This window comes from Lodderomyces beijingensis, assembly GCF_963989305.1.
Source record: "Lodderomyces beijingensis strain CBS 14171 genome assembly, chromosome: 5".
NCBI classification, from domain to species: domain Eukaryota; kingdom Fungi; phylum Ascomycota; class Pichiomycetes; order Serinales; family Debaryomycetaceae; genus Lodderomyces; species Lodderomyces beijingensis.
In genome coordinates this window covers 609,105-633,396 of record NC_089974.1, presented here as the reverse complement: position 1 = coordinate 633,396, position 24,292 = coordinate 609,105, and the positions used below count along the sequence as shown (strand labels likewise).

At 47.1% G+C, this 24,292-nt stretch overlaps 10 protein-coding genes across 10 annotated transcripts; 7 read left to right on the top strand and 3 right to left on the bottom strand. All coding sequences in view use genetic code 12, as the record gives it.

The window, feature by feature from the left end:
• Window positions 1–9: 9 nt before the first annotated feature.
• LODBEIA_P41670 (uncharacterized protein) lies at window positions 10–711 on the top strand (the record flags this gene model as incomplete). Its single annotated transcript, XM_066974358.1, has 1 exon — window positions 10–711. One exon carries the CDS (start codon window positions 10–12, stop codon window positions 709–711), a length of 702 nt encoding a protein of 233 aa, XP_066831105.1.
• A 552-nt stretch (window positions 712–1,263) lies between these two features.
• On the bottom strand, window positions 1,264–1,557 carry LODBEIA_P41660 (uncharacterized protein; the record flags this gene model as incomplete). The annotated part of the gene is made up of 1 exon (XM_066974357.1): window positions 1,264–1,557. The coding sequence occupies one exon, from the start codon at window positions 1,555–1,557 to the stop codon at window positions 1,264–1,266; it is 294 nt and encodes a 97-aa protein (XP_066831104.1).
• Window positions 1,558–1,811: 254 nt separating this feature from the next.
• Window positions 1,812–3,797, top strand: LODBEIA_P41650 (uncharacterized protein; the record flags this gene model as incomplete). The annotated part of the gene is made up of 1 exon (XM_066974356.1): window positions 1,812–3,797. One exon carries the CDS (start codon window positions 1,812–1,814, stop codon window positions 3,795–3,797), a length of 1,986 nt encoding a protein of 661 aa, XP_066831103.1.
• Window positions 3,798–3,905: 108 nt separating this feature from the next.
• On the top strand, window positions 3,906–5,408 carry LODBEIA_P41640 (uncharacterized protein; the record flags this gene model as incomplete). Its single annotated transcript, XM_066974355.1, has 1 exon — window positions 3,906–5,408. One exon carries the CDS (start codon window positions 3,906–3,908, stop codon window positions 5,406–5,408), a length of 1,503 nt encoding a protein of 500 aa, XP_066831102.1.
• Window positions 5,409–5,947: 539 nt separating this feature from the next.
• On the top strand, window positions 5,948–7,213 carry LODBEIA_P41630 (uncharacterized protein; the record flags this gene model as incomplete). The annotated part of the gene is made up of 1 exon (XM_066974354.1): window positions 5,948–7,213. One exon carries the CDS (start codon window positions 5,948–5,950, stop codon window positions 7,211–7,213), a length of 1,266 nt encoding a protein of 421 aa, XP_066831101.1.
• Window positions 7,214–9,208: 1,995 nt separating this feature from the next.
• Window positions 9,209–12,451, top strand: LODBEIA_P41620 (uncharacterized protein; the record flags this gene model as incomplete). The annotated part of the gene is made up of 1 exon (XM_066974353.1): window positions 9,209–12,451. One exon carries the CDS (start codon window positions 9,209–9,211, stop codon window positions 12,449–12,451), a length of 3,243 nt encoding a protein of 1,080 aa, XP_066831100.1.
• A 2,259-nt stretch (window positions 12,452–14,710) lies between these two features.
• LODBEIA_P41610 (uncharacterized protein) lies at window positions 14,711–17,335 on the top strand (the record flags this gene model as incomplete). Its single annotated transcript, XM_066974352.1, has 1 exon — window positions 14,711–17,335. One exon carries the CDS (start codon window positions 14,711–14,713, stop codon window positions 17,333–17,335), a length of 2,625 nt encoding a protein of 874 aa, XP_066831099.1.
• Window positions 17,336–17,583: 248 nt separating this feature from the next.
• LODBEIA_P41600 (uncharacterized protein) lies at window positions 17,584–20,394 on the top strand (the record flags this gene model as incomplete). Its single annotated transcript, XM_066974351.1, has 1 exon — window positions 17,584–20,394. One exon carries the CDS (start codon window positions 17,584–17,586, stop codon window positions 20,392–20,394), a length of 2,811 nt encoding a protein of 936 aa, XP_066831098.1.
• A 197-nt stretch (window positions 20,395–20,591) lies between these two features.
• Window positions 20,592–22,052, bottom strand: LODBEIA_P41590 (uncharacterized protein; the record flags this gene model as incomplete). Its single annotated transcript, XM_066974349.1, has 1 exon — window positions 20,592–22,052. The coding sequence occupies one exon, from the start codon at window positions 22,050–22,052 to the stop codon at window positions 20,592–20,594; it is 1,461 nt and encodes a 486-aa protein (XP_066831097.1).
• Window positions 22,053–22,739: 687 nt separating this feature from the next.
• LODBEIA_P41580 (uncharacterized protein) lies at window positions 22,740–24,040 on the bottom strand (the record flags this gene model as incomplete). Its single annotated transcript, XM_066974348.1, has 2 exons — window positions 22,740–23,698; window positions 24,007–24,040. The coding sequence occupies 2 exons, from the start codon at window positions 24,038–24,040 to the stop codon at window positions 22,740–22,742; spliced, it is 993 nt and encodes a 330-aa protein (XP_066831096.1).
• Between the last annotated feature and the right edge of the window lie 252 nt (window positions 24,041–24,292).

Genomic DNA, 24,292 nt, shown 5'->3' with positions numbered 1-24,292 from the left:
AGCTGAAAAATGGTTGCCGACACAGTACTTTACCACCCAACATTAACCAAGTTGGTTAAATTCTGGGACGTGACACCTCAGAGAGAAAAGACCTATAGGTTATTGGCTTACCTTTCCAGGTTTCTCGGCTACTATGCCTACAGAAAAGGCTACTCCAAGGAGACAATCGACATGTTCATCAACTTGAAGAACCAGTTTTCTTTCATCAGGAAAGGGATGAGATTTTTCAAGCCAATCTCACATTTGCAAGCGGCCGCCAAGGCCTTTGACAACAAGTTGATGGACCCCGTGTTGCAAGCAACCACCGTCATTAGAAACTTGGGCTACGCGGGCTACTTGACCATTGATGCGTTCTTGTTTGGCAAAATGTTGGGCATTGTCGACAAGTCGAGATTCCCCGAGGCCGCGAAATACGCCAGCAGATTCTGGTTGCTTGGCTTGGTTGCTGGTGTCGTTAACTCGTTGAGAATCATCTACACGTTGAGCAGCTACGAGCAGAACCCCGAGGATGAAAAGAGCGCCACCGACTTGGCCACCATCAAGCAGAAGTTGTACCTGGCCAAGAGGAAGTTGGTGTGGGACTTGCTTGATTCCTTCATTGCTTTGAACTCCTTGGACTACTTGCACTTTACTGAGGGTGACGTTGGCTTGGCTGGTGTCTTGACCTCGATCATGGGTTTGGAAGACTACTGGAGTGCTCAAAAGGCTTAAAAACTGGGGGGTTTTTTTTTTGGCTTTCCTTTTTTTGGTTTTAGTTTTTGCAGAAGTGGGGATGAGGGATGAGTCAGATGACGTTTGCTCAAGAGTGTTTGTGTAAATTGAATTGATAGAATATAGTTAAAATTTGTCGGTATGCTCGATCATCATCTTGACTTTACGTGTATGTATTCTGATGTGCAAGTCAGTTTCAACTTTGCCATTTTGCTCGTGTCTACACCTACTAGCAGATCTGAATGCACGGTGGTTGTAGAGATTAGAAGGTGTCCCCACAAATCTGTTTTTCTAGGAGTAATACACAAGCTCGCCTTTTTTTGGTTCCCAGCAGCCCATGTCCATCTTTATTGAAACTAGCGAAATCAGGGGTGGTATACATAGGAGGACCCTTGAGTTTCAGCAGCGTGTCAAAAAAAAGTCCCACTAGCAGAAACAAGGGGAAAGAATTTTTGGCTTTAAATCACGCTTGGTCTGTAGACGCCACTTTCCCTTCCCAACAAGCCCTGAGCTCCAGGCAGGTGATGCCTTTTTTTTTTTTGTTAGCTTTGTTTAGGTCAAGTTTCCCCTTAGTTCGTACCCGGCCCAATAATATTTCGCGAGCAAGCTCTTCAACTCCAGCTTCAACTCCTCGCAATTCGGAGTCAGTTCAATTAGTTCCAGAAGCAACGGGATCTCGTCTGCCAAGTCCATTTCACGAACCTCACTTGCATGATCCAGCGGTGTGTTTGCAACAGCTTGATACTCTGCTTCGACATGGGGATCACTTGCTAAGTTGTTTGACTCTGCGTACAGCTTATATAGTTTATGCCACGATCTCAGTGCTTCGTTATCCAATTGCGACATCTTTAGCGTCCACGCGAGGTTTCTGATGCCATGGGTCGATGGTCGAGGGTCTTTCTTGGGAGGGGGTTGGTTATAGGTTCGAAGTTGCAAGGCCTCTCTTTTTTTTTTTTTCCCTTTGGTTCTCCATGTTGTGACGATTTTTCAAGCATCGCGTAGATCCCAGGGTTTTTCCATTTTTGACAACCAAAAGATTGCACATCACGAGGGGATATCAGTGCTCAAGTCAACGTTTCCTGGGACTCGATAGTTTGAAGATGGCGGATTTGAAGGAGATAAGGGTTCACATAGGTAATATTTCGCCGAAGCTTCGAGCGAATAGCACGCTGTTGGAGCAGAGACTCACGAAATATAGCGACTCGATCATCTCACCGCTCGAGTTCCACACCAAGCCTTTACAAGATAGCTATTTTGCTTATGTTACGATTCTGGCTTTGCAGCTGGAATTTGAAAAATTGAAGCAGGCGCTTAATGGCGTTGTGTTTATGGGGATGAAACTCAGTGTCGGCGTTGCGAAACCTTTGTTTGCAGAGAGATTAATGCGAGAACGAGAGCGCAAGGAGAAGTTGAGCCTGAGGAAGAACTTGGCGAAGAAGGTGAAGGAATCCCAGATTGTTGAAGCGAGGAGGCAACGAATCCAAGAAGCTCGAACTCGTTTCCCTACCAACGATGTAACGGGGACCGTTCGAACCTCCACGTATTCACCTCAACTTGACATTGTCTCGAAATCTGAACATACGCTCAACCTGGGTTCCTTAGGCAGTACCAGTACTAGTGCCTCAACAAGAGACAAACACATGACACCAACATCGCGTAGGATTGACGGTACCAAGTCATACGGAGCATTTACCAATAGCCTCATTTACAAATATCGTTCAGGGAAATCGAATAGTGTCATCAAGGGAGCCCATCGACGCACACCACGCAAGGACCCTCGTCTGCAGACCTTGCGTGTGTTGGTCAACGGCGAGCTCAAGACTTTTAAACATTTCAAGACGAAGCTATGGGGGGTCGAGAAGAAAACCGCTCGAGATTTGACGTATCTGTATGATCCCAACTTGGGATGGAAAAGTGGCGATGGCCATGTAGTTGAGGCAGCTGCTGGTACATCGTGTGGAATCAATGGGAGACAAGCTATGAACTATGGTCGGGATAGTGATATTGAGGGGGTTGATGGCAGGGGGCTAAATGATACTAAGGAGGGCGACGAGAGTAGTCAGAATAAATCGGTGTTGGCTCTGATTTTGAAAGATTATGATTTCGATAAGCCGATGGAATTGGATGATGCTGATGATGACGAAATGGGAGACGATGGAGATGAGATTGAAGTTGATTCAAGGGGACGCAAGAGGATCCATCATTATGACTACGAAGTCGAGGGAAAAATAGATGATGAGCAACGAAGCGCAAGCATGGAGAAACAGGCGGATGTGGATGTCGATGTGGATGACGTCATCAAAGTGAGCACGCAGGAGTTGGAGAGACCAAAGGAGGAAGTTTACTATGATGAAGACGATGAAGGGAATGATATTCTGGATTTGCAGTTTATCGAGAATGCGAGGGCAGACCCCTACCTGGAAGAGCCGACGACAGTACCAAAGCAGTCTCCTTCTTCGACTACCGGAGAAGCAGCAAAAGATGAAGAAAACCAAATAGAAGAGGATGACTCAGATTCAGAGTTTATGCCCACGTTTGGAGTTCCATCGGAACCAGAACCAGCGGGAACCACCGAGTCGTTGCGATCCTTGCTTAACCCAACCACAGCAGCAACTTCCAACCAAGAGACAACGGCACCGGCAACATTCACACTAGCATTAGCAGAGGACGACGAGGATATAGACGAAGCCAAAGCCGAGGCGCAACGAGTCCAAGATGAAGAGCAACGTCAACTTTTGAAGCAGATCCAACGGAAACAGCAAGAGCTACTCAACCAACAACAACAGCAACAACAAGAACAAGTTCTACAAAAAAGACGCAACCAATTTGGTTTGTTCTGGCCTCATTTTGACTCGCCGTTCCTTTCGACACAATCGCAATTATCCAAGATTGGCTCAGTTGACGACGAGTATAAATACATGTGGGCAGTCGAGTCGAGTGGTCCTGCCGGTGCCACGGCAATTGACCATTCTCATGAAGGAGAACTGGCGTATGAGAAGTGGTTCTGGAGTATCCGGGGTGAGATGACACGGGAATGCAAACGCCGGAAACGAGATTTGATGCGGCACTTGCGCAAACGAAAATAGAAAAAAAAATTATATCGCATATTTCACCTAGCCATAGTCGTCTTCCTCTTCCTCTTATTCCTTGATAGATCTCGATTTCAGCATTTTTTATAGTTATAGATAGACGCAATGCCATCGACGAAAGACATCGGCGATGGAGAAGTCGCCGCGCCGCCGCGGCAACAAGACCTACCCCCCAAACTCACCCCGTTGAACGTTGGAAAAGACATCATCACGGGAATCCAAGCCCTCCTAATCAGCCCGCAAGCCCTCCGGATCATATGCCCACTCGTCATATGTCTAGCTTCGCTCGTGTGCAAAGTCGTAATATACCAGATCCCCTACACCGAAATCGACTACACCACCTACATGCAGCAAGTCGATCTAGTGGAGAAACAGGGCGAGAGGAACTATGCTGAGATATACGGCGATTCGGGCCCGCTTGTCTATCCCGCGGGGTTCATCGCGGTGTATAGCTGGATCGAGTGGCTTGTGGGCGACCTGATCCGATCGGCCCAGCAGATTTTCGGGTACCTCTATACGGCGAGTGTCGCGTTGAGCTGTGTTGTCTATGGACAGGTGTGGGATATGGTGCCGTGGCCTATTTTGTTGTTGGTGGGGAGCAAGCGGCTCGTTAGTGTTTATGTGTTGCGGTTGTTCAATGATTGCTGGACTACGGTAGCGATGGTGGCGGTGGTGGTGTTGTTGCAGCAGGCTGCAGTTTACAAAGAGACTAGGAAGGTGGGAAACCGGGGTGGTGAGGTTGTTGTTTCGAGTCGATGGCTTGATTTGAGCTTTTTGTTGAGCTTGGTTGCTGCCGACTTGTACAGTCTCGCCATCTCGATCAAGATGAATGCATTGCTTTATTTGCCCGGGTTTGTCATTGTGGTGTATTTTCTAAACGATGAAAACTTGGTCAAGTTCTTGATTGTTGTTGCTGTAATACCGGTGATTCAAGTCGTTGTGGGTTGGAAGTTTCTTGTGCCTTTGTATCACGATGAGACTGCGCGAGAGATTAGATGGAACTACTTGACGCGTGCCTTTGACTTCAACAGGAAGTTTCTATATGAATGGACGGTGAATTGGAGATTTGTACCCGAGGACATCTTTAGCAGTGACGTGTTCGCGAGGGTGTTACTTGCTGGGCACGTTGTCGTGCTTTTAATGTTTACCTTCACGAGGTTCCTCAACAAGCGAATCACGGGCAAGCTGGTGTCTCAAGTTGTGCTTGACGCGTTCAAGCCGTACGCGACCATGTCGCCGCACAATATTTTCAACAACCGCCAAACTGCTCCTCAGATCATCTTCTACATCATGGCAATTACAAACTTGATCGGGGTGCTATTTGCTAGATCGTTGCACTACCAGTTCTTGAGCTGGTACGCGTGGTTGCTACCGGCGTTGTTGTATTTGAACTTCCCCATTTACATCGGCGTGCCGTTGTGGTTTGCTCACGAGTGGTGCTGGAACGCGTTTCCCTCGACGCAGCTCAGCTCGGCCTTGTTGGTCGCTTTGTTGTGGGCCGTTGTTGCTCTGAGCTGGTTGAATTTCGACGCGTGGTTCCCGCTGCAACTGACTTTGGATGAGTACGACCAATGGGAAAAGAGCACCAAGCAGAAGAAAGACGAGTAGAAACTAGTTTGAAGAAACTTTATAACTTCATAGAAGTTTCCTCTAGCTGATAGAGCTGTAAAGATCTCCGAAACGTGTTTTTGACAGAACTGGACGGACATCTCGAGAGTGTGTTTTAAGTGGGTTCGCAGATGCGGCTGATACTCAGACACTCATCGGTAGATGCATATATAAACACACACGGCAATCGTGGCGACGAATCTCGATACATAATATACGACAATGCAGACCAAGATCGACCACCATCACCAAAACCACCACCACGGCTGACTAATGCCAACCAAGACCAAGACCAACAAGAGAGCGACAACCGATGAGGACGATGATGAGGTTGATGACAAATACACCAGCGGCAGTGCATCACGTGACACCACCCATAATTTTTTTTCTTTTTCTCTTATTTTTTTCAATGGGTCAGGGGGTTTCATTTAAATAGATCGCCATGTGCCTCTATTCCAGTTCTCATGATGCATATCTCTCCAAACTTTTCTAACCTCATAGAAGACTAGAGATAGAGAGACAACGACACTTGCGTGGAAATGAGATTGATAAGCAGTAGATTCCGGTCGGACTGGAACCAAGTCTTGAAGGAGATGTCCCTTTTGGACAAGCTCCTTCCCTTTTTAATCATCCTCGCCATGATCATCGGGATACTTTTATCGATATACGTGCCTAATTCCAGGAGGGTGTTCACTAGCTCCGACGGCGAGAACAAGTTGACCACGGTGTCGATTCCGTTGACGGTGGGGTTGATCATCATGATGGTGCCCCCCTTTTGCAAGGTGCAGTATGAAAAGTTGCTCCAGTTGAACAAGAGCAGCACTAGGCATACCAAGTATATGCAGGATATCTTGATTTCGCTTGTGTTGAACTGGGTCGTGGGCCCGCTTCTTATGTTTGGGCTCAGCTGGGCCGTCTTGTTCAACGAGCCCGAGTACCGCGTGGGGGTGATTATGATTGGCATGGCGCGGTGCATCGCGATGGTTTTGTTGTGGAACCAGCTTGCGTTGGGGCTGAATGAGCTATGCGCCATTTTGGTGGTGTTGAACAGCTTGTTGCAGATTGTGTTGTATGCGCCCTATCAGATTTTGTTCTGTTACGTCATCACGGGCGAGCCGATCGATTTCGACCTGCTGGTGACGATGGGCGATTTGTTCTTGATGGTGTTGAAGAACATCGCCATCTTTTTAGCGATGCCGTTGGCTTTTGGCGTCTTGATCCGCGTGGTGGGGTTGGTTACTGTGGGGCGCGAGACGTTTGAAACAAAAGTTATGCCCTGGATTGGGCCGTGGGCACTCGCTGGGTTGCTCTATACCATCCTCATTATATTCATCACCAAGGGCGACACCTTCATCCATGAGATCCACGAGAGTTTGAAATGCTTGATCCCTTTGCTGCTTTATTTCTTGATCATGTGGTTCGGCACCTTCTTTTTGATGCGGTTCGTTACGAATTACCGCAACTTGCGCCAGTACCGGGCAAAGAATAAGCACAACGAAGAGGAGGAGGTGGAAGAGGAGGGCTTGTTGACGTGTGGATGCGAGGAGAAGTTGACCATTGAGCAGCGCGAGAAACTGCACAGCTTGAAATGCAACGCCAATTACGCGAAAACGGTTACTCATCTGTTCACCTCGGCGTCGAATAATTTCGAGTTGAGTTTGGCGATGGCGATTGCCTTGTATGGCGACCATAGCAAACAGGCAATTGCCGCAGTTTACGGTCCGTTGATTGAGGTGCCTATCTTGTTGCTCCTAACTTTTGTAGCTAGGTATTTTAAAGTCAGATACGTTTGGCACGATGACTGATCTAGAGTGGGGTTGCTTAAACTGTTTTATATATATATAGTAGTTGATATTTGCAAATAACCATCTACTTAACGTTTTTTTCTCTGCGCTTATCCTATCACACCAGAGTTTGCAAGAAGTACCCGTCCGCACGTGATCGTGTAGCAGTAGGGCTACAGGGCCCCAGGGGCGTGAGAGTTTGGTGTTTTGCGTGTAGCTTCCGAATTTTTGCAGCCACAGCCGCTGGTGGAAGTTTTCCAAATTTTCCAGCTAGAGAAACGGAGGCAGGATAGAGCTGATAGGGTTGGCAGTTGGGGGTTAGACGAAGGCGGGCAAGGAAGGCAGGCGGTGGGGAGGGGAGCGGAGTGCGAATGCGCGGTAGGTGGTGGTGGTGGTGGTGGTAGTTCCAGCGGGGAAACAACAACTTGCTTATCGCTAACGTGGGCAATTCGGCACGTGAAGATAACCTTGCCCCTGCCTCGAGACAGCATGCTGTTTGAAGGAATCGAGCCTTTTCAGCAGTTTGTACGTTGAGTTTGTACGTTGAGCAGATACGAAAAGAAACCCCCCCCCCCCCCCACAAAAAAAAAAGGAAAACAAAGCACATTCTGAGCTGGAGGGAGCTTAGGTTGCAACATGGGAGAGATGACAAGGTGGGCACGGGCCCGCCTTTGCATCTCGTGGTCGCTGGTGCGTGAAGGTGTGCTGCACAAGCAGAGCCAGCCATACCCAGCCCAGTTCAACCGAGCGCAGCTCCAAAATTTTAAAACGCATTCTTTGGCAAAAGCCAACTTTGAAGTGCCAGTAAAGTTTTTTCTCGATTTCAGTAGAGGTGGTGTCCCACTATAGCTCATGATAGAGAGGGTCTGCTGAGAAGACGCAGGAGCAGGGGTCTCTCTGGTATCAGGTCTATCAAGTGGGAACCAATCAGGTGATAACGCTGTCACGTGACCCCCCTTCTCTCTCTCTTTTCTATCCCTCTGTTGCTGCTGGTGTGTGGGCTGGGGGCAAAGATCCAAACATACATAGTTACCAGTAGCAGTCGAGTTAAAATTGTGGCAGGAGTGCACTACTCGGCCGCCTCTCGGAGTGCAAACTACGCTGCTGATAGGGGCGTATTCACCGGTAGATGGGCACAGAGAGAGATAACAAAGAACAAGGGCCAAACCCCACGGGTCAAAAGTAAGCTGAAGCCAGGAATTATATGGCCCACTAACGAAACAACAGTAACTACGGGAGTTAGATCCCCCCTCCCCCCCTCTCTGGAATCTGTCGACTTTACTTTGCGTGAGTGTGTGGGAAATACCTCACTAGTGCGGTGCCAGTTGGTAGCACAAACCACCACGAACCAAAGACAGAGAGAGAGAGAGAAGACACTCCAGTGGAGGAAGACGGAGAAAGGCAAGAAACCTCTTCTAGCAACCCCTTGTTCATCCCTACTCTCTTTTGGCCTCTCTTTTGACCTCTCCACCTCTCGGTTCTCTCCTAAACCGACCAACCCTCTCGCAGCAGGTATCACCAGCGTGGTTTCCTCTCTTTCTCTCTACTCGGAAACAGCGTCTTTTATTTTCTCCCACCTTATTTTTTTTTTTTGATTTTTGACGACCAAAATTGCCAGTGGCATTATCACCAAATTAATCACTACGGGAAAAACAACAGAGAGCCAAAGCCAAAACCACCCACCCTTGTTGTCTCCAGTCCCCTTGCCCATCTTGCAACAGCACCCTCCCTATCCGCTTCGCAAGAGAGACCATCGGCACCACCACCCGCTCCCCTTTTTTTTTGTATACTGCCTTTGACACCACAATCCCTGTTCCTTTTTTTTTTTATTTTTTCCACATCAACGTCCCAACTACTTTTTAAACTGTCCAAGCTGTGAATTAGAAAATCTGTCTAGTCATTTGTCCGTCACTTTCTTGTTTTTGTTTTTGACTACGACCACTCCAACGACAAAACCAACAACAACAACAACAACGACAACGACGAAGAGCTCATCAGAACACCATTCGTACTAGTATGAATAATATCAAAGGCAGACCTCCTCCTGGTGCTCCTCAGTCGAATTCCATCAATAATAATCTTCACCATAGCCATCAGAATAATGCCCAGGGCAACTCTCCCAGCATCAACAGCAACATCAGCAACAACAACACTAATCGAAGTACGTCGGTAAACAAGGCATTGGACCTTTCTTCAGCAACATCTTCGCCTGCTTCCTCAATCAGCGTTTGCGACTCCACTGCTGCAAATGCCAAACAGCTCCTAAATGCCTACATTTACGATTTTTTGATCAAAAGCAGGCTACCTCAAACAGCCAGGATCTTTGTCAACGAGGCGGAAATACCCTCTATTGCCTCGTCTGCAGTTGTCAAGGATAAGCAATATGAAGCACCCACCGATGGCAGTGGTGGTGGCGTCAGTTCACCCGGTTCACAGCTGATGCAGTCTCCACTGCAATTACAGTTTTTCAAAGATTACAATTTGCCCCAGATGTCACTAACGATGGACTCGCCTCGAAGCTTTCTCTTTGAATGGTGGCAGATCTTTTGGGATATGTTCCAAGCTAAAAACGGGGGAAGAACCGATCAAGGCGGTAACAATACCAGCAACAACAACGGCAATAAAGCCAACCTTGCCATGAGGTATTACCAACTACAACTATTAAGACAGAGACAACAACAACAGATGCTATCAATGGTTATTCCTGGCTCGGTTGGGAATTTCCCTCCCCAGCAACAACAACAACAACAGCAGCAGCAACAGCAGCAACAGATGGCCAATCAACATCCTCAGTTCAATATGCAAGCTCAACCTCAGCAGCAAATGCAGCACCCACAACGACCCCCATCTCATGTTCAGCAGCAGCAGCAACAACATCTACATGTTCAGCAGCAACAGCATCCACCTGCTCCTGCTCCTCCTTTTCATCAACAGCAGCAACATGCAATGCACCCTGCACAGCAAGCACAGACACAATCTCAATCTCCGAATCAGATCCATCCTGCTCAACCTCAACCTCAAGCTCAGACTCGAAACCAGCCACAGGTGCAACCACAGGGGCAACCTCACTTGCAAGGACAGCCGCAGGGACTTCAACCGCAGTTGCAACCTCAGTTGCAAGCACTGACTCAAGCCCAGTTCCAAGCAGCTCTCAATCAACAACTCAACCAAAACTCCATGGTTGTACCTACTTCTGTCCCTCCTCAACAACAGACGCAGCCCGTGGCAACGCCGCAACAACAACAACAGCAACAGCAACATCCGGGCCAGCCTTTGAGGAATCCAAATTTCCCCAACATGGTACCTTCCAACGGCCAGCAAGCTTTCATGAATCAACAATTCCAGCAACAGGCTGCCATGAATCAGAATGTGCCCAATGCTCAAATTGATCAACAGAGAATGATGCTTCTAATTAAGCAACAGCAGGCGGCTGCTGCTGCACAGAGACAAATGAGTATGAATGCCGACCCTAACCACCCACAGCAACAGCAACAGCAACAGCAACAGCAACAGCCTCCCCCTCCTCCTCCTAATTCACAGCAGCAGCAGCAGGCAATGATGAATGCCATGGCTGCGAATCCTAATATTACATTGCAACAGCAACTTTTCCTACAGCAACAGCAGCATCAGCAACAGCAACAGCAACAGCAACAGCAGCAACAACAGCATCAACAGCAGAATATGCCAAAGAATACATTCCAACAGCAAGCTCAGAATCAGATGAATAGCTTGAGACAACAAGCTGCCGTGGCTGTTCTGCAACAGCAAATGGCACAAGTACAAGCTCAGGCGCAGGCTCAAGCTCAAGCTCAAGCTCAAGCTCAAGCGCAACAACAACAACAACAACAACAACAACAGTTTCAACAGCAACATAGTCCACCACCAGGAAGCTCGGCTGCAACTCCCATGACTCTGGCCCACAACGTTCCTCAAATGATGAGATTGAATTCCAACCAAGGCGCGCAAAAGAAAAACATCAAACTCAACGGGAAACCCAACAACGGCAACGCTAGCAACGGCACTAATTCAAACGGCCCACCTGGTGTGGGCAACGCGTTCAATGTTCCTGTAAACATGAACCAGGCCAATGGCAGGTCTGTGAATGCCTTGCAAGACTACCAAAACCAGTTGATGTTGCTCGAGACGCAGAACAAAAAGAGACTAGAGATTGCACGCAACACCGCGGGGTCCGACACCAATCTCATGGCTCTCGGCATGACGCAAGGGCAACTTCCTTCCCAACAACAACAACAGCAACAGCAAATGGCTGGTTCTTCGCTGCAGTCTCAACAGCCGACTCCCTCGATGTTTCATGCACCTGTGCCATCGGGTCAGCAGTTTAACCAAAGACCATCGCCTGCCGGATCAATTCAATCGCCCATGACCACTACAAAAAGTCCAGCAATGGGCAACAAGAAGCCTAAAAAGGAAAGCAGCAGCAATGGCAAGAGGAGCAGAAAACAAAGCGTTAACCTTGCCAATACTCCGAGCAACATTGAACCACCAGCACCAGGACCGGCACCTCAACAACAACAACAACAACAACAGCAGCAGCAGCAACAGCAACAACAACGCCGGGGATCGAATACTCCCAATATTGGCAAGAAGGATTTCATACCACTTACTCCTGTTAGCGAGCCAACCGGTGTAGATGCAAAGAAAAAGAGAAAGATGAACCTGGTGAATGAGTCTCCACGGAAGCTGTCTGCTCCCACGCCAACTTCAATCTCCAACTCTGCCAAAAACAACAATAGTGGCATGGCCGACAAGAAACATCAGCCTCCCATGATTAAAGAAGAATCGAAAGAGTCCAATAGCTTTGTCAAAAAAGAAGCTGGCGAGGATGATTTTGAAAATTCATTGATACCTCCTGCAGCGCCCACTCAAGCCACGTTTGACCACGACTTGCCATTCCGCTCCAGTGAAGCTACCGCTGGCATTGCCGGAGGCAACAACAACAACAACAACAGCGACAATTTCTTCAATGTGGACATGTTGTCGGACACGCCGCACAATCAGCACCACAACCACAGCTCGAGCAACGATAGCCTTAGTGGAAGGGGTGACGTCAACGTCGGGAACGGCGCTAGTCTATTTGAAGCGCCCGGCGGAAGCAGCGGTGGGTTTGACGATTTGGACTTTGACATTAACCAGTTGTTGGCCGAGGATGACGTTGGTGGAGACGGAAGTGGAGGAGACGTTGGTGGATTGGTGGGATTCAACTGGAATGTCGATTCGGCAATTGGGAATCATGAGTGAGAAAGGTTACGTGGAGGTAAACCAGCAGTGTTTGCCACATGGGATCAAGCTGAATCGCGTACTGGATCGAGGATCCCACACATTTTTTTCTTATTGGGAAAAAAGAATCCGGTAGTCCAGAGATTCAAGATTGAAGAGTCGCTTCTTGGTCCACGACTGTCGGCAGCTCTCAGTTGCCAGTTCCCACTTCCCAGTTCCAACCTCTCAAGAGCAAAAAGGCATACAATCAACAAAGAAAAAAAAATTTTTAATAAAAAAAAGATAGATCAAGGTCATACAACGCATGCAACATTCAGGATAGAGACATTACACATCATATTAAACATTTGTTACCCCCCCTCCCCCCCATTAGAATGCAAGGAACATTTTTTTTTTACAAACATTTCTTTAAACATTTTCTTTTTTCGAGAGATATTTTCCGTATCGTTTTATTCATTCAAAGTTTGAAAGATTTCCCTTATTTTCTTTTTTTATCCCCTTTTTTCATCACTTGAATTTTTGTCTATTTGCATCTCTTCATCGTTGAAAAATAGCAGAGATCGGGATGAAGATTGCCTAGGTTGTATAGGAATTGTTTTTCAAAATTGTATTAATACAAGGTTTTCATGTTTTGAATGCTACTAGTTTATTTCAAGAGCGGGCTTTGTCTATTTTTTTTTTTCGCTTTGCGTAACGCAACTGAACGCCCCGTGTAAATGTCTGCAAATCAACAACACACATAAACTCTGTTTCATGTGTCTGGTCATATACATCTACATGCGATTCTATCGACTTCACTTCAGATCTAAACAAGTACATGTAGAAAAGAAAAGCGTGCCCTCTTTCACTCCACTTTTTCACTCTTTTCAGTGTTTTTTTTTCTTGTTCTGGATGGAATAAACAGCAGATTCGTATCGGACGCCACCGCGACTCCAACCCCAGCGAACTCAACCATGGATCATTTGCGCATATCTAGATCTAACCTTGACCTCGAAAAAATTCCAACTGCCCCAAAAAAGACACGGTACATGCCGCAGGAAATCGACGTGGTAAAAAAAAAAACGCCATGTTCGAAATATTTTGACACTGGGTGACGCGTGAGTTTCGCCTCGCTAATGCGCATTCGAATTCCAAGCTGGCGTTGCTTGTTCTCGTTGGAGTTTAATAGTGGGAAGGTGAACTCTTGCAATTGACGCAAGGAGGGGGGACGGCGTCGATCTACGCTTTTGTACGACTGGGCGTTCCCAACGGTTCCCAACGGTGCCCAATCCATGTGGCCAGTATATCAACACTTGCAAATTTGGTCACGCTCGCGCAGTGAAGGTTTAATTTTCATTGTCACATCGAGGAGGGGGGGGGGAGCTCAAGCAACAGAGAACGGTTCAAGTGGTTCCATACCGATAAGATCTCTTCTTTTTTTCGTTCTTCATTCTGGTGTTTTCAATAGTGGGGAGGTTGATCGACGATTGCGGGATATTGGTGGCGACGGTTTCGTCATCGGGAAGCCAGGTTGTTAGTCACACGTAGGAGCACCTTTTGAGATCTTGGTGTTTTGGTAAGCTTGCGGGTCATTTGACCCAGACTTGGGGATAAAAGGTGCCATTTGAGGTGGGTCCGCTTCGTCGTCTATTTCGCACGACGAGATATCGTCTGGCTTGAAGACTAGATACGAGCGGTGGTGACGGTGGTGGTGGTAGGGTTCAGGCACTGCAGCGCTGAAATTCACAAATGTGCGATTCTTGAATACCCTGGGGTCAAGTCGCGATTCCTCAAGATTAGCGAGATGGGTGCTTGAGGTTCGATAAGCTGAGGGGTATTGATTGCGAGCTGTGGGTTTTTGGTAATGCGCTGGGGGAGTTATATACTTGAATAGTGTTGTTTATATGGGTATATGCATGTATACCCCAATTCTGACCCCATTATTGGGCGGTTTTTCGTATTTGTTAGACCAATTGAGCTGATCCGAAGGGGTAATTCACGCTGTATCTCCACTTTTCTCCTTCTTCTTCAGCCTCATTCACCCTCTTCCTGCCCTCCTTATCTCAAAGGGACGTCTCCGTCCGTAACTTGCTTCCTGGTTGTCTGAGTAGTTTGCAAGGTCTGGCGTTGTATAAATAGTTGATGGGAAGCACGAAAGCGATGATAATAATTCCTCCTCCCCCCAAAAGAGAAAAGTGATAAACCCGAGACCTGTCAAACCACGTCACCTTCAAGTGGCTCATATCTTACCAGGCTGCACCACCACATCCTCATGCTTGGAAAGCCTAAGATTCCGCTACTATGAATTCTTTCCAGCTACTCAAGGGCCCATCTTTCTCATATAGTATAGAGGGAGACATACCGACATTGACGTATCGCCCGCCCAATCACCACGCAGGCACCACTACGACTGACACTACAACTAACAATGACACTGACACTGACACGGCTTCACCCACAGAGCAGCACCAGTCGCATACATTCACATCACCAAAGCAGTACGAACAAAACACATTTATAGACTGGAGTCGAGAAAAGCTCTTGATTCCACACTTGAACTCATTTGGGAAGTCGATATCTTCCTACTTGAACATTTCAGAAAAATGGATCACGGTGCTTGTCCTGGCGATCATTTTGGGCTACGTGGCCGCTGCGATTGACTTGGTCTCGGTGTCGCTAAATGATTTGAAAAAGGGGATATGTTTCACTAGCAAAGCTGCAGAATGGAGCATATTGAACCCCTACCTGACCTGTTCTGGTGACGATTGGTATAGTTGGCTGCGGCTATTTTTTGATTCCACGGCGGTTTGGAGCAACGTTGTGATAAATTTGCCGATATATTTGGGATTCGCATTGGGGTTTGTCGCCTTGGCATCCTACTTGACCCTCAACCGTGAACACTTGATTCGGCAGTCTGGTATCCCCGAGATCAAGTTGATCATCTCGGGCTTCAACATGAACTTGACGGAGTATTTAGGCACAAGGACGTTGCTTTACAAGATATTTGGCTTGATCTTTGTTGTTAGCTCCGGGTTGTGGTTGGGCAAAGAGGGTCCGCTTGTGCATGTATCGTGTTGCGTATTCAACATCATCTACGGCGTGATTCTGAATTTCAGAACCAGGGGGTTCAAGAGCAGGGCCAATGAAGCGATCAGGCGAGAGATTCTTAGCGCTGCTACTGCCAGTGGCATATCGGTTGCATTCAATGCTCCCATTGGCGGTGTTTTGTTTGTGTTGGAAAGCATGCCGAGTTATTTTTACCCAACAAAGACCATGTGGATCTCGTTTGTTTCTGCTACGATTGCCATAATTGGCATGACTGGGTTCAACGCATTCACCGATGGCACTAGCAATTTCTTGGAACAGGATCTTTTCGAAGTTATCTTTGGTAACTTTAGTTGGTTGTTTATGGAGATTATCCCCTTTTGTGCCCTTGGTTTCGTTGGTGGCATTTACGGCTATGCGTTTATCAAATTGAACCAGAAGTTTCAACTGAAATCTTACCGCAAAAATATTCAATCCAAATTGGCCTCGCAATTAAGGATGGATGAAAAATTCGGACCTTATTTGGAAACTTTTGCTATTGTGCTAGTCACTTCACTTTTGAACTTCCCGTTGGAAATCGCCAAGTTGCCCTTGGGGGCATATTTGAAATTGCTTTTCAAAGAGTGTCCCAAAATCGTTGAAGATCAACCAAATGCAACCAATTTCTTGTGTCAACCTTCTAATGGCATCACCGTGCTCAAGCTATTTTACATCCTCGTCCTGGGTTTCTTTCTTACATCGTACACCTTTGGCATTGATCTCCCCGGTGGGATCTTGATGCCGACGCTAGTGTTGGGGGCCACGACCGGTAGGCTTTTTGGAATCTTGAGCCAGATTCTTCAGTCCAAGTTCAACTGGGACTCGTTGGCTACTTGCACCGAGAAATCGTGCGTCATTTCACCTTCATCGTACGCGGTGATTGGAGCAGCGTCGTTCATGACCGGTATCACCAAGCTCACAATGGCTGTTGTGGTGATTATGTTTGAAGTCACTGGCGCTGTTTCGTATGTCCTACCAATTATGTGTGGAGTCATGACTGCTAAATTTGTCAATGACTGGTTGTGCCCTTCAAACATCTACGATGCGTGGTTGCAGAACAACTACAACCAGCCGGGGGACCCTGAATTTCGCGGCAAGGTCAATGAAGGGAAAGGCACTGGCTTGGTTTCGTTTTCCAACTTGACCACCACTATAAAATCGAAATTACCTGACGTAACGGTGAAATCATTAATGGTTCCCTTTGAGCAGATGAAGTGTTTGTGTTTAATTAGTGAAGATGAGCCTTACACAATGAGCTCGCTATCCAATTTCATCAATGACGATGCCCATGAAGGATACCCCATGATTGTCGACTACACCAACCCGATCTACATTGGATACGTTTACAAATCAGAGATTGCCACGAGACTCGCCGGCTTAGATAAAGACGATGCGCATCAGCCAATCTCGATTCAAGTCGACAACTTGCCCAAAAGCGCATTATCCATACAATTGCATTACGAGCGCAAGCTCGAGAGCTTTATAGAATTTCACGTGAGCGTCGAGCCATCGTTGCTTTACACCAACGACTTATCACCAGCTATATTGATACTCGAAGAGTTTGAGAAACTACACTTGAACCATTTGGTTATTTTCAACCATAACAATATCCATAACAAATACATGGCCGGCTTTATTGACAGATTTATCCTTGCGTCAACTGTAAATGACAAATTTGGCAACTTGGTAAGCGAGTTGAATGACTTTGAGGCTATCAACGAATACGATTTGGAAACGGCAAATCTAGTGAGGCATGATAACGGCGGCAGAACCGGCGGCGACGACTTTGACGAAATGATGGTTCTTCGTCTTAATAGAAAGAGTATAGAGTTGATAACATGAATTGATTCTCTCTGTTCGCTGGTATGATGTCACGTGCATGGTGTCACGTGCATAAAGTCACGTGCAGCCCCGGAACCAAAAACAAACGCCAGAGTCTACATCAAGAGATCTTTACTGCCAGTACCCAGACCGCCGTTTGCAGCACATTTTACAACACTTTTCAGGGGTCTATACCCACATCCTTATTGATATACTAGTCTCCCACTTGTGAGCCAATCCAGTTCCCATTTTACAGAAAAGAAAAACAGATGGCCAAGAGTATACTCAAAGACAACACGTTACCACTACTGCATAATTCACGACGCGTGTCATTCGCGCCGGAAGTCACCCTACATACCTTCCCCGACCTTGAAGCAAACATTAACCCGCACAAGAGGCGGAAAACCGATGGTGGCGCTTCGTATGGCGATATCCAGGTTGGCCAAGAATACTATTATTCCGGGCCTCTGTCTTCGTCATCGTCATCTTCGGGGAGCCAGGTTGATGAGGTTGAGTCTTCAGAGGGAGAAGCTGAGATTGATAAGCCATTGAGTGATAGTTCAGATGAGCGTGAACGTGAGGATGAAAGTGACCAGAGTGATGATATTGATACGGATGACGAGGCTGTGAAGGATGTGCGGCGCTCGATTCAAGTGATGGAAAAAGTTGAGATTGTAGTCACAGGACGTCGACTCAGTGAGCAACAACAAGAAAAAGAGCAGGAGCAAGAGCAGGAGCAAGAGCAGGAGCAGGAGCAAGAGCAAGAGCAAGACATGCAAATTACTGAACCCTTGAATGTTCTACCACAATCGAAAAAGTTGGAAGATGAAGTAACGATGGAAATTACTCAACCGCAGCCATTGCCACGGGCACCACAGGCACCACAGGCACCACTAGCTAAGAAGGAAGGCGGGGAAGAGGTGACGATGGAATTGACCGGATCTATACCTGCCACTGTGCCCAACTTGATCCCAAGACCCCAACTCGAAAACTTGCCAGAAGAGAATCTGTGGTTTCATGAGCTGGCTGTTGGCAATGGCGACGAAGTTCAAGATGAAGGACACGATGGGGAGATGCAAATAAGTATGGAAATTACCGAAAGGGTTTCTCGCAATAATGTCACAGATTCAGCAGTTGCTCCAACTGCGAACCTACGGACATCAATAACCGCGGGAACAGCCAATGACCACGATGTAGATGTGGGCGTGGATGTGGGTGAGCAAGAAATGGAGCTTACAGAGCCGGTGAAATCAACCATTGTCAGTGGCAAAGATGCCGATGCTGGAGACAACGACGGAGCTGAGCCTATGGGGATTACAGAGCAGTTTAGGTTGTCTCCCATTCAAAGACCAGCGTTGATGGACATCAAACCGACTTTTGAAAACTTGCCATCTTCTTCGCCAATGAAACTATACGAGACGAATGAAGGTAAAATAAAGGAGAAGGATCGCGATGGTAATTATGATGGCGATAAAAAATTGGATGACTTCAAAGCACCTGACGGAGCACCTGGCGAAGCACCCGTGGAATCAGTGACCTCCACTACTCTATCTCGGGAGACTACTCCTTCAGGTGAGACCTCCGGGGAGCTAAACCCAAAACCAAAGCTAAACGAAGAAGTATCTGCGACTGGAGTTGACCTGCTGAAGCAAACAACATTGGCAAACGAGACAACCGCGAAGCAGCACCCGAGCTTGGCCAAGTTTCTCAAGGACATTTCCGTCAACTTCTACATTGAAAAAGTAAATGACTCATTTTCTCACAGTGCCAGTGATACCTCAATGCAATATGGCAACAACGAAAGTGATCCAACATTGGTTGACTATATCCTTGCTAAACCTTACTTGGATCTCTATGCCCAGTACCAGTTCTGTTGTCATGAACTTTATCGAAGGATAAACAATTGCGACAAGGCGTACGAAGAATATGTCGATCTCGTCGAACTGGATCCCGAGGCAGTCAAAAATATAACCGAATATTACAACCAAGATCCGCAAGAACGGTCAGCCACGAGTCTTCAGTTGCAAAACGTGCGAGATATCGCCATTTTGCAAAGCAAACAAAATTGGCACATCTGGAGCGCCGAACTAGCCACCACGATAATTGATTCGTTGCGGGTGTCGAAGAACGAGCTTATCAAGGATCGAGATTTGTTGAGGCAGGATAAGGACATGCTCCACAAATTGAATCAGGATGCAGCTGGCTATGTTGCAAAACTAAAGACGAGGGTCGCCAGTATTGTTAAGGCCAAGAACGAAATCGAGAAGTTGACTGACCCTGAAGACTTGAAACGGGTCAAGGATGATTTCAATCGCATGCGGTCGGAGATGCGCAATTTAAAGTTGGAACTACTGGAGAAACAAGCAAGGTTGATGATATTGGATGCCAGGATCAATGAAATCAACAAGAGCAAAAGAAACCGTGAGCTGCAAATTGCCGATCTCGAATTTGAACTGGACCTAGTGCGCGGCTTCACTGCTTCACAAGCTAATGACATTAAGCGACAGTTTCAGTCCGTTTCCAAACAGACTAGATTACAGTATTTGAAAACCACCCCCGAGATGGCATTGGTGTTTCTATTTGATCAAAGTCTTGAAATGACCTTTGATTTCAAACGCAAGAAACTTGAAGTTGTCGAAAGCAACACCAACAACTTGCATTTCAAGCAATTGCTAGATTGTGCATTCCAATGGCCAACTTTGACGCTTGATGAAAGGGGCAACAGTGTACCTGTTGCTGAACGGTTTGCATATTTCGTCAAGTTTTGGAACTGTTTGAGACAGTTGGATGACAAGTTGTATTTCATATCTTTCAAATTCCCCGTGGTTGTCGAAGTCAGTGATGCCGATAGTGGCAACGTCAATTTCACGATTGACTATTACAACTTCCAGCACCTGATGAAAGTGCCCATATTTGGATCGATTGCTATTCACGATGAGTCCTTGCTTGATTTGGAAACCAAGTTGCAATTCGAGATCAAGTCTTTGGTTGTTCCCGCCGAGACCCGGGCTGCAATTGTTTCCGATATGGTCAAGTCGTTGCGGTATGATGCTATTGCCAACGTTGCATGGGTTATTTAACAGTTTGCTCATATATGTTTTCTTGAAACGACGCAAACGGCTTTTCCTCCCTCGCTTTCTTTCACCTCCCCTCTAGAGTAGCTTGAACCACCATTTTTTCAGAAACATTCCATCAGGTCATGTCAATTGTGAAGAAAAAGAAAAAGATCTATATATTGTATATAAAACGCAACCTCCCATATCTTACAGAGACATTTTCAATGAGTAGCCCCAAGCAATAAAGTGGCACTTAAGCAGATAACCATAACTGCGCCGCCCCAAATCGCCAACGCCAACCCGCCATACTTGCAGAACTTTTCCAACGGCGTCAACTCCACCTGCGGCAGCTCGTGTTCGCCATCCGAGGGTTTGATCAACAAGTAGCCAAAGAGGCCCGGCAACAAGAAGCTGATGCTGACGCTGCCGGTACTGCCCACGAACGCCAACACCTTCGCCAAGTTCGTGACGCTAATGGCCACGGCGTAGCTCAACACCACGATGGCGGTGGTAATGGCGTAGAATTTCCTGGTTGTAAGCGGCACCACGATGGGGTCGTGGCCCTGCGTGTCGTGTGCCCCTTCCATTGGCGTCGTCGAGATGAAACTTTCATCCGCCTCCGTGGCTTCAGTAGCTTCGGTGTCGGCGCGGCTCGATGCCACGGACTCGATGTCGGAGCTCAAGCTCGTGTACCCCGCTGTTGTGTTGTTGCGCTTGCTCTTTTTCATCTTGAGCGAGTCGACTCCATGCTGGATAAAGTGGATCACGTGGTTGACGGATCCGCGACACGGGTGGCATTGGAGCGGAAATGATAAGCTCACCATCACTACGATGCAGAGGCGGCCCACGAGGCTCGAGATGGAGGAGCTGGGGTACATTGATATGATGTTTGCGTTGACGGTGGATCCGAACGTGAGGTAGCCGAATATGCCGACGACGAGGTAGGAGGCGAGCGCGGTGGCAATGGCGTTGCGGATGATGAGATTGGATTGGCGCGTCTGCGAACCCAGGGTTGGGTGCGGCTGGAGCTCGTTTAAGATGGCAAACATGTTCTGGTGGCATGTGTATGCAAAGACAAACATGGGGAATGAGGAAAGTGTTTTCTGGAGTGAGCGCGGGCCGAACCAGGTTATATCCTGGGGGATAGCCAGCGCAGCTCTCACCATTAAATCCGTGGTAGTGGTGGTGGTGGTGGTGGTGGTGGAAGTTGAGGCATTGCCCATCAACACCAAAGCGAAATATTTTTCCACCACCAAACAGATCAAATACGCCACACTAAACAAGGCAATGAAGCTAGTGTACTTCAAGCTATCCATTTTCTTGAGATACGAAAGCGGCGTAACCACCACCGCCATAAAGATCGTGATCCAGAAATTACGATGCATGAGCAACGTGTTCTGCCCCTGGCCCAACGTCTCCATGATTTTCGGCATCAAGTCGCCAATGACCACGAGATAGCTCACCCCGACGCCGAAGCACTTGATCGAGATGGCCAGGTCGAACAAGATGGAAAGCTTGGGGTACGTCAATTGCGCCAAGCTGAAGTACAGCACCGTGCCGCGCTGGTCGGTGTACTTGGCGACTTTGTTCTGCAAGTAGAGGCCAAATGCCGAGGTGAGCGAGGACCACACGATGAGGACGAAGCCGAACACTAGCCCGTTCTGGGCTAGACCAAAGGGCATGGCTAGGATGCCTGCTCCTATTATTGTGTTTAGAAGGTTGATTGTTCCTGACTTCACGGTGGCTCTACCCATGTTGATTTTCTGATTTTTTCGTTTTTTTGTTTTTGAAAAGTAGTGCGGCTCTAAAGCTGGAGCTGCATGTAGAAATCCAGGTTGTCAAAGTTTCTGGAGGGTTGTGGCGCCGTGGTGGTGAAGCTGGCGGACGAGTAGTAGCTTTGTTGATCTTCTACAATTGGAGTTTATGGCTGTATGAAATAACAACCCCCAATGCAATGTCGCGACACGTACATTCGCGACACTTGCTATCTTGACATTTGGCTCCACATTCATCAGGTTGCGAAAACCTCACGGCCCACTCTCCGAAACTGAATCAAATTGATGGCAGATGAAATTGAATACAAATACAGAAACAAAAAGAAAAAACAACATTATGGGCAACAGCGTGATAATACTATAAATAAGCAGAATAAGAAACTTTATTCAAAAAAAAAAAAAATGGTTAGCTAAAAGGTCTGAGGAAGGGAGGTCTGGTTGAACAAAACAAAAAGAAAAACAAACAATATTGGTGAAAGTTATCAGCAAATAGCAAAATATAGCAAAGATCTTTCTCCTTTGAGCGAGTAATGAAACCCCACTACAAAACCTAATCCCCGCTAGCGCTGTGTTTTTTTTCTTTTTTGTTTGCACTTAAAAGACCAACCAACCGACAAGGAAGGAAATCAAAATCAAAACCAAAGCAACAGGCAATGACAAGCCGGTAGCAGTCAAGTCTGAGTCAACAATAGCGGAGACTGGGCTACGGGAAGCGGCTTTTTCGTTCTGGTCCAACTTGTTGGACAAAGTTTGAACTTGTCTTGCCAAGGCTTCCAATTCACGTTGGACAGCTGGGGACGAGGCTTGCTGTTGTCCACCAAAACTGTTGTAGCCACCTTGTTGTTGTTGGTAGTGTTGCTGTGGAGGTGGTTGTTGCTGGTAGCCGGAGTAGCCATTAGAGCTATCGTTGGCGGATCTAGGTTGGTTGTAGGAAGCGTCGCCATTTTGTTGGTAGTTGTAGCCAGTAGATCCGCCAGCAGTTTGACCAAATGGGCTTTGTTGTTGCTGTTGTTGCTGAGGAGGTGCTTGTTGGTGGTGTTGAGGTGGTTGTTGTTGTTGTTGTTGTTGTGGGGGTGTTTGTTGTTGTTGTTGTTGTTGTTGTTGTTGGTAGTGGTTAGCGGCTCCGTAGGCACCAGCACCACCAGCAGCAGCTGCTGCTGGGGCAGCTGAGTCGTGGTGAGCTTGAGCTGGCTGTTGTTCCTGCTTATCTGGACCAACAAGGTAGCTGACTCTCAATTTCTTGGAAACAACTGCGCTCTTGTTTTGGGCCTCCAATCGGGGCCAGATTTCGCTGACTTTTGAGGCATCAGCGTGAGGAGGAGCTGGCACGGAAACTAACAAGAACTTGTCTTTACATTTGTAGTCCTGGGGCAATGGTTGAGAAAAGCCTTGCAAGATGATGGACACTTGCTGGGACTCACCTGGTTGGAGAACCGAAGCGTTTGGTCTGACACAGTACAATTTGGGTGCGGTGGTCTTGACCTTAAAAGCCAAAGGTTGTCTCGTTGGATTGGATAAAGTTAAATACTCAGTAGTCTGTTTGGTGAAGGAGCCTGTTCAAAAAAAAAAAAAAAAAAAAAGCAAGACGTTAGTAAATGCAAGTTGGATTTTTTTGGTTAAACACGAGACACATTGGCAGAGTCTTGGTGGATAGTTAAGCTCAAGTGCAGTCATGTGGATTCTAAAGAGCCTATTCCACGATAGCCGAGAAGAAGAAAGCAAACACGAGCCGTGAATGACCTTTTGAGGGTGGACGCCCCCTATTTCCTTGACTCCACCAGTTCTTCTCTCGAAAAATTTAACGAAAGGAGGGGCCGGTTGGCCAGTTGTATGCCCATGAAGTAAAAAAAAAAAAACATACCTGTGAACTCCAAAGCGCCTGGTGAAACTTCCATTTTTTGATATCTTTGCTTCTATATTTGTCCGCGTAGCAGATGCCCGTCTATAAAAAAAAAATCCCGAACGATATATACTCAAGTACTGCCGAATGGGGTTGATGCCAAAGGATGAAAACCAACAGTAGGTAGGAAGAAAGAACCAAAAACTAACAAAATGACCGGGTCGCTTGAAACGTTGTGGTGAAGTTCCTCTGTAGTATATATATAAGAACCAAAAAAAAAAAAAAGTGTGGTGATACCGGCGGCCAT